Consider the following 18,212-nt stretch of genomic DNA (forward strand, 5'->3'; position numbering starts at 1 on the left):
TTAGACTTTTACTCCTAACAACACCATCCTATCAGGCCTGCCTGTAACACCATCCTATTAGGCCTACCTTTATTCAGAGCGAGTGAAAACAGTACACACATTTTGCTTTCTCTCCTGAGTTCCTCTTTCATTAAGTTAATCTCTAACATGCTTGGGTAATTTCTTTAAAAAGCTTTCAGACTTTACGACTATGTTATCCCCTCTCTGCTGCACACACACAGTAACTCACACACACACACACACACACACACACACACACACAGTAACTCACGTGTATTCTAAAGAGCTTCTCATTGGCCTAAAATAATGTGAGTGCTCTCATACAAGGTGACTAGGCGAGGCAAAACAGGCCCAGTGCACTCACCACTCCCTGTTCACTGCGTCTGCTGACAAAATGCATCCAGACATGTAATGGATATGCTTAGTTATTTATGAAGTTGTGCATATTGAGAGGAACAGGCGGATCGGTGGGTAATGTGTGCAATAAATGTAGCAATACATACACTGGATTGCATTATAAAGTAGGTGTTTGCGTGTGTAAACCAAACACGTGCAGACACACAATAGATTAATAAATACACCAGAGGTGTAGAAATCTGAAATATGACACCAGTGACAGTGACCCCGATGTACCCCATCTTAATGCACTGTTTTAATGTGAAGCCTTTACAATGCAGTAATACCATGTTTATCCTGTGGATGGAGATCCTATAATACACTGCTCTATGATTCTATGGTCATACCTACAGTCAATAACTCCATAGAACCAGATCATCACCCATAACAGTGGACACAACAGCAGACGTGCTGCGTGTTCATATTCGATCGAACATTAAAATAAATTGTGAAAAAACAAAACAATTACAGCGTTACATACAAATGATGCATATTTAATAATAGCCCAAGTACAAAGGAGCGTCCCTTGGGGACAAATCACTTGTTTATTACATTGAAAAAAATCCAGAGTGCATTTGAATCCCAAAGATGTGAGGCCACTTTATTTATCGTACCATGTAGTGCAGGTTCACTTCTTCAGCTCAGACGGACCAAAGCGAGTGGTTTAGTCATGTTTCCTTATAGCTTGTCATGTATGTGATTTAGAGCTGTCAATTGTCTAACTAAACTAAATGACAATAGTAAACACCCAAACTGAAGATGCGTGCACTATTTATAGTTGAATACAAAAATAGCATCTATCTATAAAGTGAGATATTGTTCTTTCAATTAACATAGAACAGGTTTGAATTAAGAGAAAAGGGTTGACAATCATACCCAGCCTTCTTTAACTCTATATCAAGGACACATAAATTAACTAGGAAGCATGTATATGACCTGCCTGGAAGGTAAACTTTAGATATCCTCCAATATAGCTGCTCTGAATAACATGAATAGTTCCACAATACTGTGTTGACAGAGGATACAACTCATTAGTTAGGAGTGTCAGGCATTCAGGCGATTCCCTAGGTGCACATGTGAGGGGGTGGGCTTGTGTGCTCCTGACCCTCGTACGGACCAGTGAGCAGCTAGCCCTGGTTAAATAATCAGACTGGAAACCCAGAGGATTAAAGGGGCATGTTTGCAGGCTATTCTGCTGCTTCTGCTGCTGGATTGGGTAGTCTTCAACAACAGCTCACCCACACAGCTTCTGTTTTAGCGATTAGTAGTGACGTTGTTACACCTAGTGGTTACGATACATTTAAAGAAAACCTGGACGCAAAGAGAACTCTTGGAGAAATTCTGTGGGGAAAATGTAATGCACTTTCTAAAGAAAGGCAGACACTATTAATCTGCATCATGAAAATATTCAGTTATTTATCGCTTTCGAATACAAGTTAAATGACTCTCTGGCATCCAACGTCTGTCAAACAGATGGCAAAACAAATGCATCTTAGGCATCAATTCATATTTTCTTCATAAGCCACTCAATGTTGGGTTACAGAAGTCTGTGGATGATTCCGTACCTCTAGGCATGAAGACATTTTTCCCATAGAGAAAGTATGTCAGTGCTACTGTAACACATACTGCCATCCAGGCCTTTCCCCGACGCCAAAGACTATCACCATATGGCTGATGCTGTTCTGGGCTGATGGCCCCATGAATATCTGTTTAAATGTAAAATGACACCAGATCCTGTGGGAGGCCCAGGCTCTGGGCCACCTGGAAATCAAATCAAATCAAATGAGATACAGAGGGATGGAGTGAGAGGTGAGGGATGGAGGAGGGAGGCAGATGCATTTTTTCATGATGGAAGGAGATGCTTTCATAGCCATACAATAATTACACTTAGAGAAATCATTTTATGAATTGTTGTAGTTGCGGTAGTAGTAGTAATAGCAGTATTAGCGGTAATAGTAATAGTAGTATTAGCAGTAGTGGTAGTAGTAGTAGTAGCAACTCACAAAGACACTACACTTCAAGCAATAACTACAGTATTTGGCTCTACAATTCCACTTCTCAATGCTTCTAAATATAACATTTGATCATAACCGTTTTTCTTGTCTTTCTCCAGGTCAGTTGCCACTAATCCACCCCATCATTGATTCATCATGTGCTGTGTTGTTTAACATCACACCTAGAGACTCATTCACCTTCAGCTCAACCTTCCCCTAGAAGCCAGCATGATCATTATGTGAAGGTTTCTGCAGACAGTGTTTGGCTTTTTATGAGCTTGTTAAAGGCTAGAACACACACACACACAGTTACGCACACGCCTCTCGGAGGAGGGAACACAACACCCTGCTACACTCAACTCCCCGTGGAGTGAAAGAGGTATGTGACTGTAGGTGCGGGTAAGGATGACGTAGCCAGAGAATTTTACCATTAACAGGGAATTTATTCCTTCACACGGTAATTTTGGGAAAAAGGGGCTGGACGGAACCAAAGCAAAGAAAGTTAAAGTTAAAGAGCCCCCTCTACTACATTACCTACCTACCCACTACTTATCTATTCTTAACGCCACCTGGTGTGCTAACCAAAATACAGGGGGTGATCCGCCCAGGTCTTACCTAATGTGCATAGACAGAGTACATACTACGGGTATATGTATGCCCGCAGTCCTCTTGCCTAAGCACCCCTAAGGTGTCTTCCCCTTCCCCCCTGGGAACAAAAACAGAATAATTACTAACGTAAGTTATCAATTGAAATAATCAAAACACAGTTCTTGTGACAAAAACATACCTCAGCAGGACCGGTTACAAAATAGTTTACAAAAACCTATCTGAGCAACAACCATCACAGGACATCAAGAAGCTCCCCCTCCTAACAAAGGAACACTGGCTTGTAAAACTGCAGAAGGAGTTTGTAATTGAATACAGCTGTATCCTTTGATGAGAGGGCAGGGTCACAGCTCCAATTATCAATGGGGCCGACCAATCAGCTGCTTTGGACTTCAGGAAGCCATCCTGAAACACATACATACAAACAAACCCACAACACAGAAACTGGGGAATGTAACACACACGTCAGGTGTCCAGGGGGTGAGAGATGACTCTTGGGTCTAGCTAGCCCCATACATAGTTAATTACATGGAACGAGCCGGTGGTGGTCAACAATGAGACGTCTGATACATCAACCAATGTCCATGATGATGCCTGAGGGCCGGTGTTCCATCACACAACACCTCCCCATCAGAACGTGTTCTCCTTAAAGATCTTAGATTGGCACAGTGAAATTTTGGAGCTAAACTGTGAAAATATGAACCCTTTGTGGTACATTTTATTTATAAACAAATGACACAAAGAAAAACATGGATGTCGCAGTATCAGTCTTTAAAGAAAATATCACCACAACTATTCAGGTTACTAGTACTGTATCTCTGTTGACAGTAGCATGGCATCAGGTTACTAATATCTCTGACACTAGCATGGTATCAGGTTACTAGTACTGTATATCTGTTGACACTAGCATGGTGTCAGGTTACTAGTACTGTATCTCTGTTGACACTAGCATGGTGTCAGGTTACTAGTACTGTATATCTGTTGACACTAGCATGGTGTCAGGTTACTAGTACTGTATCTCTGTTGACACTAGCATGGTGTCAGGTTACTAGTACTGTATCTCTGTTGACACTAGCATGGTGTCAGGTTACTAGTACTGTATCTCTGTTGACACTAGCATGGTATCAGGTTGCTAGTACTGTATATCTGTTGACACTAGCATGGTATCAGGTTACTAGTACTGTATATCTGTTGACACTAGCATGGTATCAGGTTACTAGTACTGTATCTCTGTTGACACTAGCATGGTATCAGGTTACTAGTACTGTATCTCTGTTGACACTAGCATGGTATCGGGTTACTAGTACTGTATCTCTGTTGACACTAGCATGGTATCAGGTTACTAGTACTGTATCTCTGTTGACACTAGCATGGTATCAGGTTACTAGTACTGTATCTCTGTTGACACTAGCATGGTATCAGGTTACTAGTACTGTATCTCTGTTGACACTAGCATGGTGTCAGGTTACTAGTACTGTATCTCTGTTGACACTAGCATGGTATCAGGTTACTAGTACTGTATCTCTGTTGACACTAGCATGGTATCAGGTTACTAGTACTGTATATCAAGATAAAGGCAAGATAAAGGCATCTGCCATTCAACTGTATTAGGGCAACATTTTGGAGGGACAGTGGAATCAAGCGGTCACATTTTGACTTAATGAGTGGGACCGTTTTTACAGAAATGTATGGAAACTTTTGCCTTCTTCAAGGCTAACAGGTCACTGCGCAATAGCGAGCAGTAGTTTTCCCACAGTCTAGATAGCTAGCTTTTGTTATCGGCTAGTTTGAAGCGGCTGCAGCAGGTGTTATCAAAGAGGATATTGTTGCTAATTTATTAGCTTCTCACTTTTCAAGAATACATTTTTAAATTATCATTATCTGGTGAGTGGAACTGTGTTTTTTTTGCAGCGTGCTTGCTATTATTAGCCATCTCTTTTAAAATTACTTGTGTGTGAAACAATGCTGCATTTAAATTGGAACTGACAATATTTTAGCAACATGAAATCTTATTAAAATCTGTATACATTTATACACCCCCAGGAAGAATATGAAACCAAAAAGAAAAATTCTGACAAGCGACCGCTTAGATATGGTCATTTTTGCGTTTTCATAAATTCTTAGAATGTTTGGGAAATACCTACTGTATACTAAGGCATTTGTGAAAATTCTATAGCAATATAGAATGGGAAAGTTGGCGTGCGTTTGGACAATTAATAGACACTGGTGTAAATAAAACCGAATAAAAACATCTGTCTTGTCTAAGACAGGAGTCCACCAGACTGGTGCGCTATAGTCGGCTATAGTCGGCACCAGACTGGTGCGCTATAGTCAGAGCAGCTCACAGATTACTGCACCTGTACATAGCCCATCTATAATTTAGCCCAAACAACTACCTCTTCCCCTACTGTATTTATTTATTTATTTTGCTCCTTTGCACCCCATTATTCTACTTTGCACATTCTTCCACTGCAAATCTACCATTCCAGTGTTTTACTTGCTATATTGTATTTACCTCGCCACCATGGCCTTTTTTTGCCTTTACCTCCCTTATCTCACCTCATTTGCTCACATTGTATATAGACTTATTTTTCTACTGTATTATTTACTGTATGTTTTGTTTATTCCATGTGTAACTCTGTGTTGTTGTATGTGTCGAATTGCTATGCTTTATCTTGGCCAGGTTGCAGTTGCAAATGAGAACTTGTTCTCAACTAGCCTACCTGGTTAAATAAAGGTGAAATAAAAATAAATAAAATAGTAAATCAGATCTACAGTAGACCTTTATACAAACAAGCCATTTGCCACACTGGCCTGCCATCATTCACTTTGAACTAGACTTGCAGTCGCAACAGCGCGAATTTAGATCATTATCACCAAAAGCCACAAAATACACCTGAATGGATTTCTGCTAATGTGTAAACACCACGGGAGTCTTCTTACATTTGGGAAATTTAGAGTTTTATTGATCAAACAATTATGAAGAGGTAAGCTGAAGAGGTATGCTCTCTCCCTCAGGCACATCAACAAGATCAACAACTAACATTAATGCTACACAAAGCAAGATGAGCTAAAATCGAACGAAGGAACATTAGATAAACCCTCAAACTTTTTCAACTAGTTGGCCATCAACATTGCACTGATAGACGATGGGGAACTGTAGCCCCCTTGTCCTTCTGCAGCTTGCCTGCCAATGCATGCTTGTCCAAACCAAGCACCCAAGCTAACTGGCTAAAGTTGGCTAGCTTGCTGGCTAGCTACTTCCAGACCCAAATGAGAAAACACCTCACTCTGACCATTCTACTTTGCGTAGCAGAGCTGGTTAGGCTGTTTATACATGTCATCTAGAGTGTTCTTGACTAACTATGACTTTTTTTGCAGGTGTTGCGAGTTCGTAAATTCATCAGTTGTTCTGCGCTCTGGCACACTCAGACGAGAGTGCTCTGAAATCAGAGTAACGTTAGATAGCCAAAGTAAATTTGCAAACACAAGAGATATATGATATGAAAACAGTCATTCAAGTTTTTGTTAGCTAACCAAATGACACCTGCATCTCTAGCTGTGTATAGCCACCAAAAAACGATATGAGGGGAAAAAGTCAGTCACTCACCCACTACTCCAATGGCATGACATCCTCATAGCAGCTAGCTAGCTATCTAGCTCAAGTTAGGCTCTGTGTTTTTAGCTTGCTACATAAATAGATACGCTAACCTATTAGCCACGTTATGGCTGACTTGTGACCATCGCACTTGCTAGTTTGATTGTATTGCCATTCCCAGCCTTAGTTACAGTCGTCCGTTTTTGCCCAAAATATTGAGTCATTGAATCTGAACAAGTGCATCCTGAATGGAGGCAGCAAACAATGTACCTGGCCACCTGTGATTTACAACCTGATAGCAATATTTTTTGGACTACCAAGAAATGTACTGGTGAATTATATTAATCATTCATTGAACTGCATCCATCTATTCAGCCAACAATGCCTTAGTGTACGTTATGGATCATTGAGAATCTAGAACCTATTTTTAAAACCACTTATAAACTTGGTTTTGTAGCATAAACTGGGAATTGTATATTTTTAAAGGATATTATGATTGTCTGTTTGTTTCATATCTGCAAAGTAGTTAAAACTCTGTCAGTTCCACTTTAAACTTGGTCACCGGTTACTTTGTGTGCTAAACTTGAAATGTTTTTTGCAATTAAGTAATAGTTGTAAATGTCAGTTGGGATATGCTTAATGGTTGTGTTTTTGTATTATTATGATTGGGACCTACTGGCTTATAATGTCCAAGTTTAAGGACTGCTTATCTTTAACATCATGCTGTGTGTGACTGCTGTCTTTCCATTGGTCCTATGCAGTGATGTAGTGGTGCCAGGAAAAGTGGTTAAACTCTAATTTTGCCCAAAAGTTCCCAAAAGGCCCGCCTAGTGTTAAAAATCCTATATTTTCCTATGTTTTTTATGAGTTTTGCTATATATTTGTCTGATTTTCACTCTCAAAATCAACTTTTTTTAATAGAAAAAAAATACAAAAATGTGATGGTCTAAATCCACAACAATGCTTAAACCGCGTCAATCTAATTGGTTGGGCCTATCAGGGCCTGGCTCCCCAGTGGGTGGGCCTCTTATCCACCCAGGCACATTTATGTCTACGCCCCTGATGCAAACAGCAAATCATGACAATTGCGCATCATAAATAGCCTACTAACCAACACTTCGGACTAAACTTTTTCAATGCCTGGTTTGCATACCCATTGTTGCCTTAGTTAGCAGTTACTGGTAGATCTCATAAATTGAAACGTCTTTCCAACCCTACCGGCTACCGACGTCATTCTGTGAGCTGCTCCATGCCAAAACCAGTGGAGAGCTGCACGCTCTTGCTACCTGCAGATTATATTCCGTTGAAACTAGGCTGTGTGCATGTAAATATATTTCACGTGCTTTGCGATTGTATAGGCTACTTTGGCCATGATTTCTCGCACAACATATATGATACAGTTGAAGTCGGAAGTTTACATACACCTTAGCCAAATACATTTAAACTCAGTTTTTCACAATTCCTGACATTTAATCCTAGTAAAAATTCCCTGTTTTGGGTCAGTTAGGATCACCACTTTATTTTAAGAATGTGAAATGTCAGAATAATAGTAGAGAGAATTATTTATTTCAGCTTTTATTTCTTTCATCACATTCCCAGTGGGTCAGAAGTTTACAAACACTCAATTAGTATTTGGCAGCATTGCCGTTAAATTGTTTAACTTGGGTCAAACGTTTCGGGTAGCCTTCGCTTCCCACAATAAATTGGGTGAATTTTGACTCATTCCTCCTGACAGAGCTGGTGTAACTGAGCCAGGTTTGTAGGCCTCCTTGCTCGCACACGCTTTTTCAGTTCTGCACACAAATTGAGGTCAGGGGTTTGTGATGGCCACTCCAATACCTTGACTTTGTTGTCCTTAAGCCATTTTGCCACAACTTTGGAAGTATGCTTGGGGGTCATTGTCCATTTGAAAGACCCATTTGTGACCAAGCTTTAACTTCCTGACTGATGTCTTGAGATGTTGCTTCAATATATCCACATAATTTTCCTCCCTCATGATGTCATCTATTTTGTGAAGTGCACCAGTCCCTCCTGCAGCAAAGCACCCCCACAACATGATGCTGCCACCTCCGTGCTTCACAGTTGGGATGGTGTTCTTCGGCTTGCAAGCCTCCCGCTTTTTCCTCCAAACATAACGATGGTCATTATGGCCAAACAGTTATATTTTTGTTTCATCAGACCAGAGGACATTTCTCCAAAAAGTACACTCTTTGTCCCCATGTGCAGTTGCAAACCGTAGCCTGGCTTTTTTATGGCGGTTTTGGAGCAGTGGCTTCTTCCTTGCTGAGAGACCTTTCAGGTTATGTCGATATAGGACTTGTTTTACTGTGGATATAAATACTTTTGTACCTGTTTCCTCCAGCATCTTCACAAGGACCTTTGCTGTTGTTCTGGGATTGATTTGCACTTTTCGCACCAAAGTATGTTCAGGAGACAGAACGCGTCTCCTTTTTGAGCGGTATGATGGCTGCGTGTTCCCATGGTGTTTATACTTGCGTACTATTGTTTGTACAGATGAACTTGGTACCTTCAGGCGTTTGTAAATTGCTCCCAAGAATGATCCTGACTTGTGGAGGTCCACAATTTTTTTTCTGAGGTCTTGGCTGATTTCTTTTGATGTCAAGCAAAGAGGCACTGAGTTTGAAGGTAGTCCTTGAAATACATCCACAGGCACACTTCCAATTGACTCAAATTATGTCAATTAGTCTATCAGAAGCTTCTACAGCCATGACATAATTTTCTGGAATTTTCCAAGCTGTTCAAAGGCACAGTCAACTTAGTGTATGTAAACTTCTGACCCACTGGAATTGTGATACAGTGAATTATAAGTTAAATAATCTGTCTGTGAACAATTGTTGGAAAAATTACGTGATTGCCCCCCTTCACATAGGAGAACAGAACTGACAAAACAATATGGAGCTGATATACTGTTAAATCAACGGCCATTCATTCTTCTATTTCCAGGCATAATCGTAACCACAGATTGATGGAGTGGACTGCACTGATCTGTCCTTTATAAAGCATGTCTGTGTCTAGTGTAGATCCCTAACTAGACCATCATGCCACCACACCGAGCGGGTTTTCCCAGGTGGCCAATGGGCTAGCGCAGCAAATAGCCCATCTGAAAAGACGCCAAACAACATCTTGATCGTGTGGATTGAAAGCAGCTGTAACAGGACAGGGCAGTTTCCTAATAAATTGTTAAGGGGACTCTTCTATGTATGATGGTGAAGGGCAGCTGAGTGTCGATGCTGTTTCCTCTGGGGAAACGTTGTTGAAAAGCCTCCTGCTGCCTAGACTACACTACTTTCAACAAACAGGCAGGAGGGTAATCAAATAGTAATCTTCCCTTTATAGAGCACTACTTATGACTAGGGCCTATAGGGCTCGGGTCAAAAGTAGGGCATTGTGTAGAGAAAAGGATACCATTTAGGACACAGATTTGTACTGAGGATTTGGGATAACAAGCCCACTGATGACCAATATGTTCATGTGCAGCACCATTAAATGTAATGAGAAAATATTAGCTTATTTTTATGACAATCACTTTGTTGTCATGGGGGAAACATTGTCTGAACTGCGTTTTGCTTCTCCACACAAATGTATGCAAGGCACACAGCCACACTACATGATTTATGATCACACTATTTCACACATTACAAGACAAGTAGACGCATAGCTGGCACTATTTCTTCTGCATGCTGACGGAAATACTGTGAGGAATACTGCCACTAAACCTGACTGGATAATGAATAAAATGAAGCCAACAAAGTTAAAGTCATCACAATCTGTGATGTGAATTTATGCCATGTCTTTCTAAAATGTTTGTTCACAAACTGGAACCGTATTCATAGTGTTTCAGAGTAGGAGTGCTGATCTAGGATCAGGTCTCCCCTGTCCATGTAATGTTATGAATTATGATCTAAAATTATAAACTTATCATAGATAAGTTAACCTAACCTAACCTACTCTGAGACCCTTTATGAATACAGGCCCTGAGCTTGTTTTGTCATAGTTAATGAAGCCAAGAGATATTCCTTACCCCCAAGGCCGGGTCGAAGACGATTATCATAGCCATCTAGAAGTCTGTCAAGGATCCGTGTGAAGAGAGTGATATTGTTCTTGAAGGCATCTGTTGTAGGATCAGCAATCACTGGCCTGGGAGACAGACAAGCCAGATTGATGAGGCCTTTGCATAGTTATTCCAGAGGGAATGAAAGAGGAGTTAAAGGTAAGAGAACACACACACACACACACTCCCCCTTTCCCAAGCACCCTCCCAGATGACCCAGTTCTGTGCTGAACATTTGTGTGCCATCTGATCTGGGAGCAAAAACACAATTGAATATGCAAATGTCATCAGAGCTGTATATTCATGAATCCAATAATCGGAAGAGGCATAAATTCATTAAATGTGCTCTCATTGCATGTGATTGATGTGGATAATTACTTGGTTAATCAATTGACTGACATATTGGTTCCTTGATTGATTGTATACTAATATCAGTCTACAAGCTATATTCATGAGGGCTCTTGCTACAGTGACATAAGTGCAATGTGCCACAAATGCTGGAACCATGAGACTTCCTGGTCAATTTGAGAATTACACTACCTTACTAAAATAAGATGTGTTACACTGTATAGGCTATACACTACAGATACTGTACGTTGGCCATACAGTACATGGTCCCACTTTACAAAGTGTCCCAACAACAAACGTATGCATTCCTATAGTAGTTACATAGGTACAATTGAGATAACTGGGTGATCTCATGGAATGTCATTCCTTGAGCATTGAAATCAAGTGCTATTTACATATTAGTGACTCACGCTCAATGGCATCTGAAGTGAGCGCTGCTTTTTCAGACTGAGAGTAGTGACTGTACTCTATCGCCACCCACAGGAACATAATCAGAAAATCACCCACTTCATTAATCTCACAAAGCCCCCCACGTCGACAAAGCCTGATTGATGTTCACCATGCTAAATATATAGGCTATTCATAGGTTAGGCTACTAAAACATAGTATCCCTACATTCGGTTATTGTAGTGTACAAAACTAAAAGATTTCAATTCCAAAACCCAGATATAGTTGTATACTTTCAGTCTTCCTGGCAAAACATAATTGATCAAAAAAAGATTATTCAAGGACTTACCTCGTTTGCAAGAGGAGCGTCAGTGTAAGGCAGATGAGTAGACATTGAAAAATGTAGTCTCTATTCCTCATAGCTGCATGTACACCTACACACCCGGGAAGACAATACATAATGGTGCCATAATGGATCAGCTGTTGATTTTGCGTATCTTGTTCTAGGTGTAGGCCTATTTCTATGGGAATATATTCAAATTAACACACAATAAACACAGAGAATAAATACCTAGATTCAGTATTACTGGAAATAACTCATTTGAATGCGCGTATAAAAAACATACATCACATTTAACATTTACACCATGTTAACTAGGGAGACTGCAATTAGAATTAATTGACACATAGGCCTAACATGCCTCTGTTGAATAATCATTCCCACTGTCTAACACTAAACATTTAGCGTTGTTCAAAAGAGCGTCTCCTTCTCAACCACCGTTCTAAAATCCCTTGCTCGTGTGCAGAAATGTTTAAGGGGTATCCCCACTGAGATAAACTCTACATGATATCTAGGCTAGGCTACTTACGATGTATGAGATCAGCGGAGACACAGACAGGAACTCTCATATCTTTCTCATCACAAAACGACTTTTCATCAGCGAGGAGACTCACCTGGAATGCAGGACGGAGCCTAATTGAAAGCAATTATTCGTACAGAAATTGAGCCAGATGTTAAAGTTGAACCCAATGGAACCACTACGATGTGCCGTCTCTCAAGATGGAATGAGCAAGCCGCGCGAAAATAACGAGTGATACTTATCATAAATTCAATAGATCACAGTTATGGCAAATTATGCACTGTCTTAATAATTTAATAGCGGATAAATGCATAGTCCTTGATGTCACTGGGTCTTGTTCAGCATGTCATATTTTCCAATTCTGCTTCCAATTCAGTTTACCTCGTGACAGGGGAAAGGCACACACGCTCAGGCGATTCTCTCGCTCCTCTCTCACACACACACGCACACACACGCACACGCACAACTATAAAGGCGGATGCTAAAGATTGATTACAAACTAAGGTTTTAAACAGATGTAACAATTTTCCAATTAATTAAAAACATTTAATTAGTACACATTAAGGTTGACCAATATTTGCTTATACATTTAAAATAAACATTTCTGTAATATTCTTGTTTAACCCAGTAACTACACAACAGTAATAGCATAATACATATGTAATTACACAAGGGTGTTGTGTATACTGCGTGGCATTTTATTACATATTTATTGTTTTTAACAAAAAAAAGATGCTAAATTAAACACTATGAGATGAGCTGTAACCGCCCCTGAGAGGAAATGGCTTAGGAGGAGAAAGACCTTGTTTCTGCAACAAACAAAAAAAACATGGCGATCTCAAGGAGGTGGAATTTTGATCCTACTCTAATTGAATTGTCCACATACCAGATCCATATTTCAGAGTAAGAAGGAATGTTGATACATCAAAGAAGAAGAAGGGGGGAAATCAATGTGCTTGGGAACCACTTCCATCTGAACTACACATATTTGCACATTTAAATTATTTATTTATTTCTTGAAATGCATGAATTGCCTCATTCAGTCTATATGATCTATAATACTATTGGATGCATCGATTATGTCTCCAGTTTCTTATTTAAAACTACATTCAAATTGAGATCAATAGCCATGGTGGCACAGTGATATGTAGGTGGCTAGTGAGTGGGTGCATGAAATCATTTGAATGGCGAGGAAGGAATGTGAATGAAGAACAACAAACATGGTTACCTTGACAAGTTTACAGACAGATTCAACTAGTCATAACTCCTTAGCTGAGAGACATCCCCAAAAAAGACTTATTGTTTCAACAGGGAAAGACATGGTTGCTGTAAAGGGTAAGGAATAAACACACCACCTCTCAATCAATGAATCAATACACTCATAGAAGAAAATATGCTATCTAGAACTAAAAAGGGTTCTTCGGCTGTCCCAGTAGGAGAACCCTTTGAAAAAAACATATTGAGTCCCATGAAGAACCCTTTCCACAGAGGGTTCTACCTTGAACCAAAAAGGGTTCTGCCTGAAACCAAAAAAGGTTCTCCCAGAACACTTTTGGAACCCTTTTTTCCTAAGATTGCACTTAGCCAAATCTCACAATTCAATATAGGCTTTGGGGGCAAAATAACTTACGTATGATTACATAGTGACATTCCTGTCACTACATTTAATGTCAACAAGCACATTGCAATGAGATAATCTATGTTCAAATGTGTCCATCCATACTGCTATCTAGATGGCACCACACAACACACACTCTCTCCCTTCCTTACCCTCTGTCCTTTCTCCCCTCCCATCTGCTGAATAGTTTGCCACACTTTCTCCTTGATGCTGCTACTTTCACCATTCTCTCTGTCATCTCCTTGTTCTCCAGAGATTTGCTTCCGGGTTCCAAGATTAGGTTATATTACAGCACATGTTCATTTGTGTAGTACTAGTACTGTGTAAAACTATGATATTACAATAACTGAATTATAACCTTTAACCTTAGAAATCCATACCCCTCTTTCATCACAAAACCATTTCCCCGGAGACATTACTGCAGCTCATCACCCTGTTGTCATTCCAGACCAGGAGGCTGCTTTCATTGATCCCATTACTGGACAAACTTGGGAGTCTATGACAGGTAATCAATGGCATTTTCAGTCTCATTGCCATGTCCTTTGAGGGTTCCAGTCCCACCGTCCAGTCAAGCCTGGAATGAACTGTGTACACGACCTCCATGGATGAAAGGGAGACCAGTCTAATAGAAAGAATACAGTCTGAGGTCAAGCAAATCTTAAAATCCACTGGAATTTGCTGCACAAAGATATTTTATCTCAATTGCTGTGCCCCTGGCAAAGAACACTTTATGTTGCCAGAAAAAAGTGATGCATCACATTAAGCTCACTGGACTGATGGGTTGATCTCTGGGAAAGATGACTGAGTGACACGACAAGATGATTCATGAAGTTAAAGGAATCTGGATAGGAATTGAAAGTGTGATTGACACGGTTTGGGAATACCTGCCAAAATGTGCCCTCCCTGTCCTCAATGATTTTTAATCGGGCAGGAATGGCAATGGTACTCCTTGTATATACAGTAGCTTCATTCTTTTGTGTTTTATTTCTCATTAAAAGAATATATATATATTATATTTTATTTATTTATTTTCTATACTTTTTCCCATACCCTACCATCCCTACCCTAATTGGATTAAACTAACAGACAACAATACTTCTTCTGCTACTTACAGCAAATTTTCCCTTTTATTTATCTCTGCATCATTGAGGAAGTGCTTGTAAGTAGGCATTTCACTGTAAGGTCTACACCTCTTGTATACGGCCCATGTAACAAATTCAATTTTATTTTATTTGAACAATACTCAGAGTCAATATTCACGTCATAAGAAGGAATTCCCCTCGACCACGCACACAGGAGTTCGAGGTGGGGGAAGATGCATTCGAGGGTTTGAATTCAAACTAGGAAGCGAAATAGAATCCATCGTTCTATATTGGGGGAAGAGGTTTTAGCAACAGCTGTGCTGGACTGTGGTCGACATGGATGATAGTTCTAATGGTATGGGTGGGATGATGAAAGTCATGGACCTGGATGGTCTGGTGAGAAGGAAAAGGAATGTCCCTGCTATAAGCGCTGCTGACAGCAGTGGCACTTCTAGTGTTGAGAACATGAAGAGGGTGAAGGTAGTGAAAAACAAAAGTAACGATGTGTCAGAGTGGAAAGTTGCAATTGTATTTGATGTGACCACGGGGTCTCATCTACACCTTATTCAATTAACCAATGCCGTTAAGAAAGAGATAGGTGAAGTCACATTAGCCCGGTCCATTGGTAATTGTTGACTGTTAATATTCTGTGCTGACCATGTTCAGCAAGGGAAGATTTTGAAAATGAAAACTCTCAATGGGAAGAAAATCACATGTCATGTTCCTGGAGCGTTGGCTAAGCTGAGGCTCATTTCTGGCATTCCACTATCTATGTCCATAGATTATATAAAATAAAATGTAGGGGAGGGCATAGTGGTTGAAGCCATTAGGCTGTCCAGTAAAAAAGAGTGGCAGAGAAGTGAAAGCCTGTCAGTACTATTAATGTTTGAGAAGGTTTTACCTAGGAAAGTACAGATGGGCTTCCTTGCTTTCAATGTTAGAGAGCTTGTCCCACCTCCATTAAATGCCAAAGAATGGGACATGTAGCGGTTCTGTGCAAAGGAAGGAAAAGATGTGTCAAGTGTGGAGGGGAACATGATTATGGTGAATGTGGTTAACTGTCAAGGTTAACTGTTGTGGGCCTCCTGAGTGGCGCAGCAGTGTAAGGCACTGCATCGCAGTGTTTGAGGCATCACTACAGACACAGGTTCGATCCCAGGCTGTGTCACAGCCGGCCGTGACTGGGAGACCCATGAGGCGGCGCACAGTTGTCCCAGCGTCGTCCGGGTAAGGGGAGGGTTTGGCCTGCCGGGATTTCCTTGTCCCATCACACTCTAGCGACTCCTTGTGGTGGGCCGGGTGCCTGCAAGGTGACTTCGGTCGCCAACTGGACGGTGTTTCCTACGACACATTGGTGCGGCTGGCTTCCGGATTAAGTGAACAGTGTGTCAAGAAGCAGTGCGGCTTGGCAGGGTTGTGTTTCGGAGGACGCATGGCACTCGACCTTCGCATCTCCCGAGTCCGTAGGGGAGTTGCAGCGATGGGACAAGATTGTAACTACCAATTGGATATCGCAAAATTTGGGAGAAAAGGGGGTAAAAGTACCCCGAAAAAAGTTAACTGCTGTAATTATGGGGGGGACACAGCAACATTTGGTGGATGCCAGGTGCAGAAAGAGGCTAGAGAGGCCCAAAGATATAAAATCACTCATAATGTCTCTTATGCAGAGGCTGCAAGGCAGATTGATGGAACTATTAGGCAGAAAGATGAAAATAATGGGGTTACTCATGGAATAAGTGATAGATCAAATATTCAATCTGAATATTAATATGTGATGCTGGAAATCTACAGTGCAGGTAGTAATATTAAGTTACAACATTTTTACAACCCTTGTCGTAAAGTCTCTGTTGTGATGTTTGATGACATTTCAGAAGAATTGGACTCTAGAGATAAGGTGCGGAGACTTAAATACACTTAGGTTGGAGTCATTAAAACTTGTTTTTCAACCACTCCACAAATTTCTTGTTAACAAACTATAGTTTTGGCAAGTCGGTTAGGACATCTAATTTGTGCATGACACAAGTCATTTTTCCAACAATTGTTTACAGACAGATTATTTAACTTATAATTCACTGTATCACAATTCCAGTGGGTCAGAAGTTTACATACACTAAGTTGACTGTGCCTTTGAACAGCTTGGAAAATTCCAGAAAATGATGTCATGGCTTTAGAAGCTTCTGATAGGCTAATTGACATCATTTGAGTCAATTGGAGGTGTACCTGTGGATGTATTTCAAGGCCTACCTTCAAACTCAGTGCCTCTTTGCTTGACATTATGGGAAAATCCAAAGAAATCAGCCAAGACGTCAGAAAACCTTGGTAGCAATTTCCAAACGCCTGAAGGTACCACATTCATCTGTACAAACAATAGTACGCAAGTATAAACACCATGGGACCACGCAGCCGTCATACTGCTCAGGTTTGTAACTGCAGATGGGGACAAAGAGTGTACTTTTTGGAGAAATGTCCTCTGGTCTGATGAAACAAAAATAGAACTGTTTGGCCATAATGACCATCGTTATGTTTGGAGGAAAAAGGGGGATGCTTGCAAGCCGAAGAACACCATTCCAACCGTGACAGTTGCATCATGCTGTGGGGGTGCTTTGCTGCAGGAGGGACTGGTGCACTTCACAAAATACATGGAATCATGAGGAAGTAAAATTATGTGGATATATCAAGACATCAGTCAGGAAGTTTAAGCTTGGTCACAAATGAGTCTTCCAAATGACCACAAGCATACTTCCAAAGTTGTGGCAAAATGGCTTAAGGACAACAAAGTCAAGGTATTGGAGTGGCCATCACAAAGCCCTGACCTCAATCCTATAGAACATTTGTGGGCAGAACTGAAAAAGTGTGTGCGAGTAAGGAGGCCTACAAACCTGACTCAGTTACACTAGCTCTGTCAGGAGGAATGGGCCAAAATTCACTTAACTTATTGTGGGAAGCTTGTGAAAGACTGACCCAAGTTAAACTATTTAAAGGCAATGCTACCAAATACTAATTGAATGTATGTAAACGTCTGACCCACTGGAAATGTGATGAAAGAAATAAAAGCTGAAATAAATCATTCTCACATTCTTAAAATAAAGTGAAGATCCTAACTGACCTAAGACAGGGAATCTTTACTAGGATTAAATGTCAGGAATTGTGAAAAACTGAGTTGATATGTATTTGGCTAAGGTGTATGTAAACTTCCAACTTCAACTGTATGTGTGAATGGAATATAATGAATGATTCTACTGTTGGAAGTG

At 40.5% G+C, this 18,212-nt stretch overlaps 1 protein-coding gene across 1 annotated transcript in view; it reads right to left on the reverse strand.

The window, feature by feature from the left end:
- The window catches only part of LOC120046966 (gamma-aminobutyric acid receptor subunit alpha-2-like), a 52,010-nt gene extending 40,189 nt beyond the window's left edge, over window positions 1-11,821 (reverse strand). The window contains exons 1-2 of the mRNA XM_038992518.1: window positions 11,751-11,821; window positions 10,637-10,752 (exon numbers count right to left, since the gene is read on the reverse strand). Of these exons, the coding sequence (XP_038848446.1) occupies window positions 10,637-10,752; window positions 11,751-11,821 (187 nt within the window). The remainder of the gene's footprint in view (window positions 1-10,636; window positions 10,753-11,750) is intronic.
- Between the last annotated feature and the right edge of the window lie 6,391 nt (window positions 11,822-18,212).

Source organism: Salvelinus namaycush, chromosome 5, assembly GCF_016432855.1.
Source record: "Salvelinus namaycush isolate Seneca chromosome 5, SaNama_1.0, whole genome shotgun sequence".
Taxonomy (NCBI): domain Eukaryota; kingdom Metazoa; phylum Chordata; class Actinopteri; order Salmoniformes; family Salmonidae; genus Salvelinus; species Salvelinus namaycush.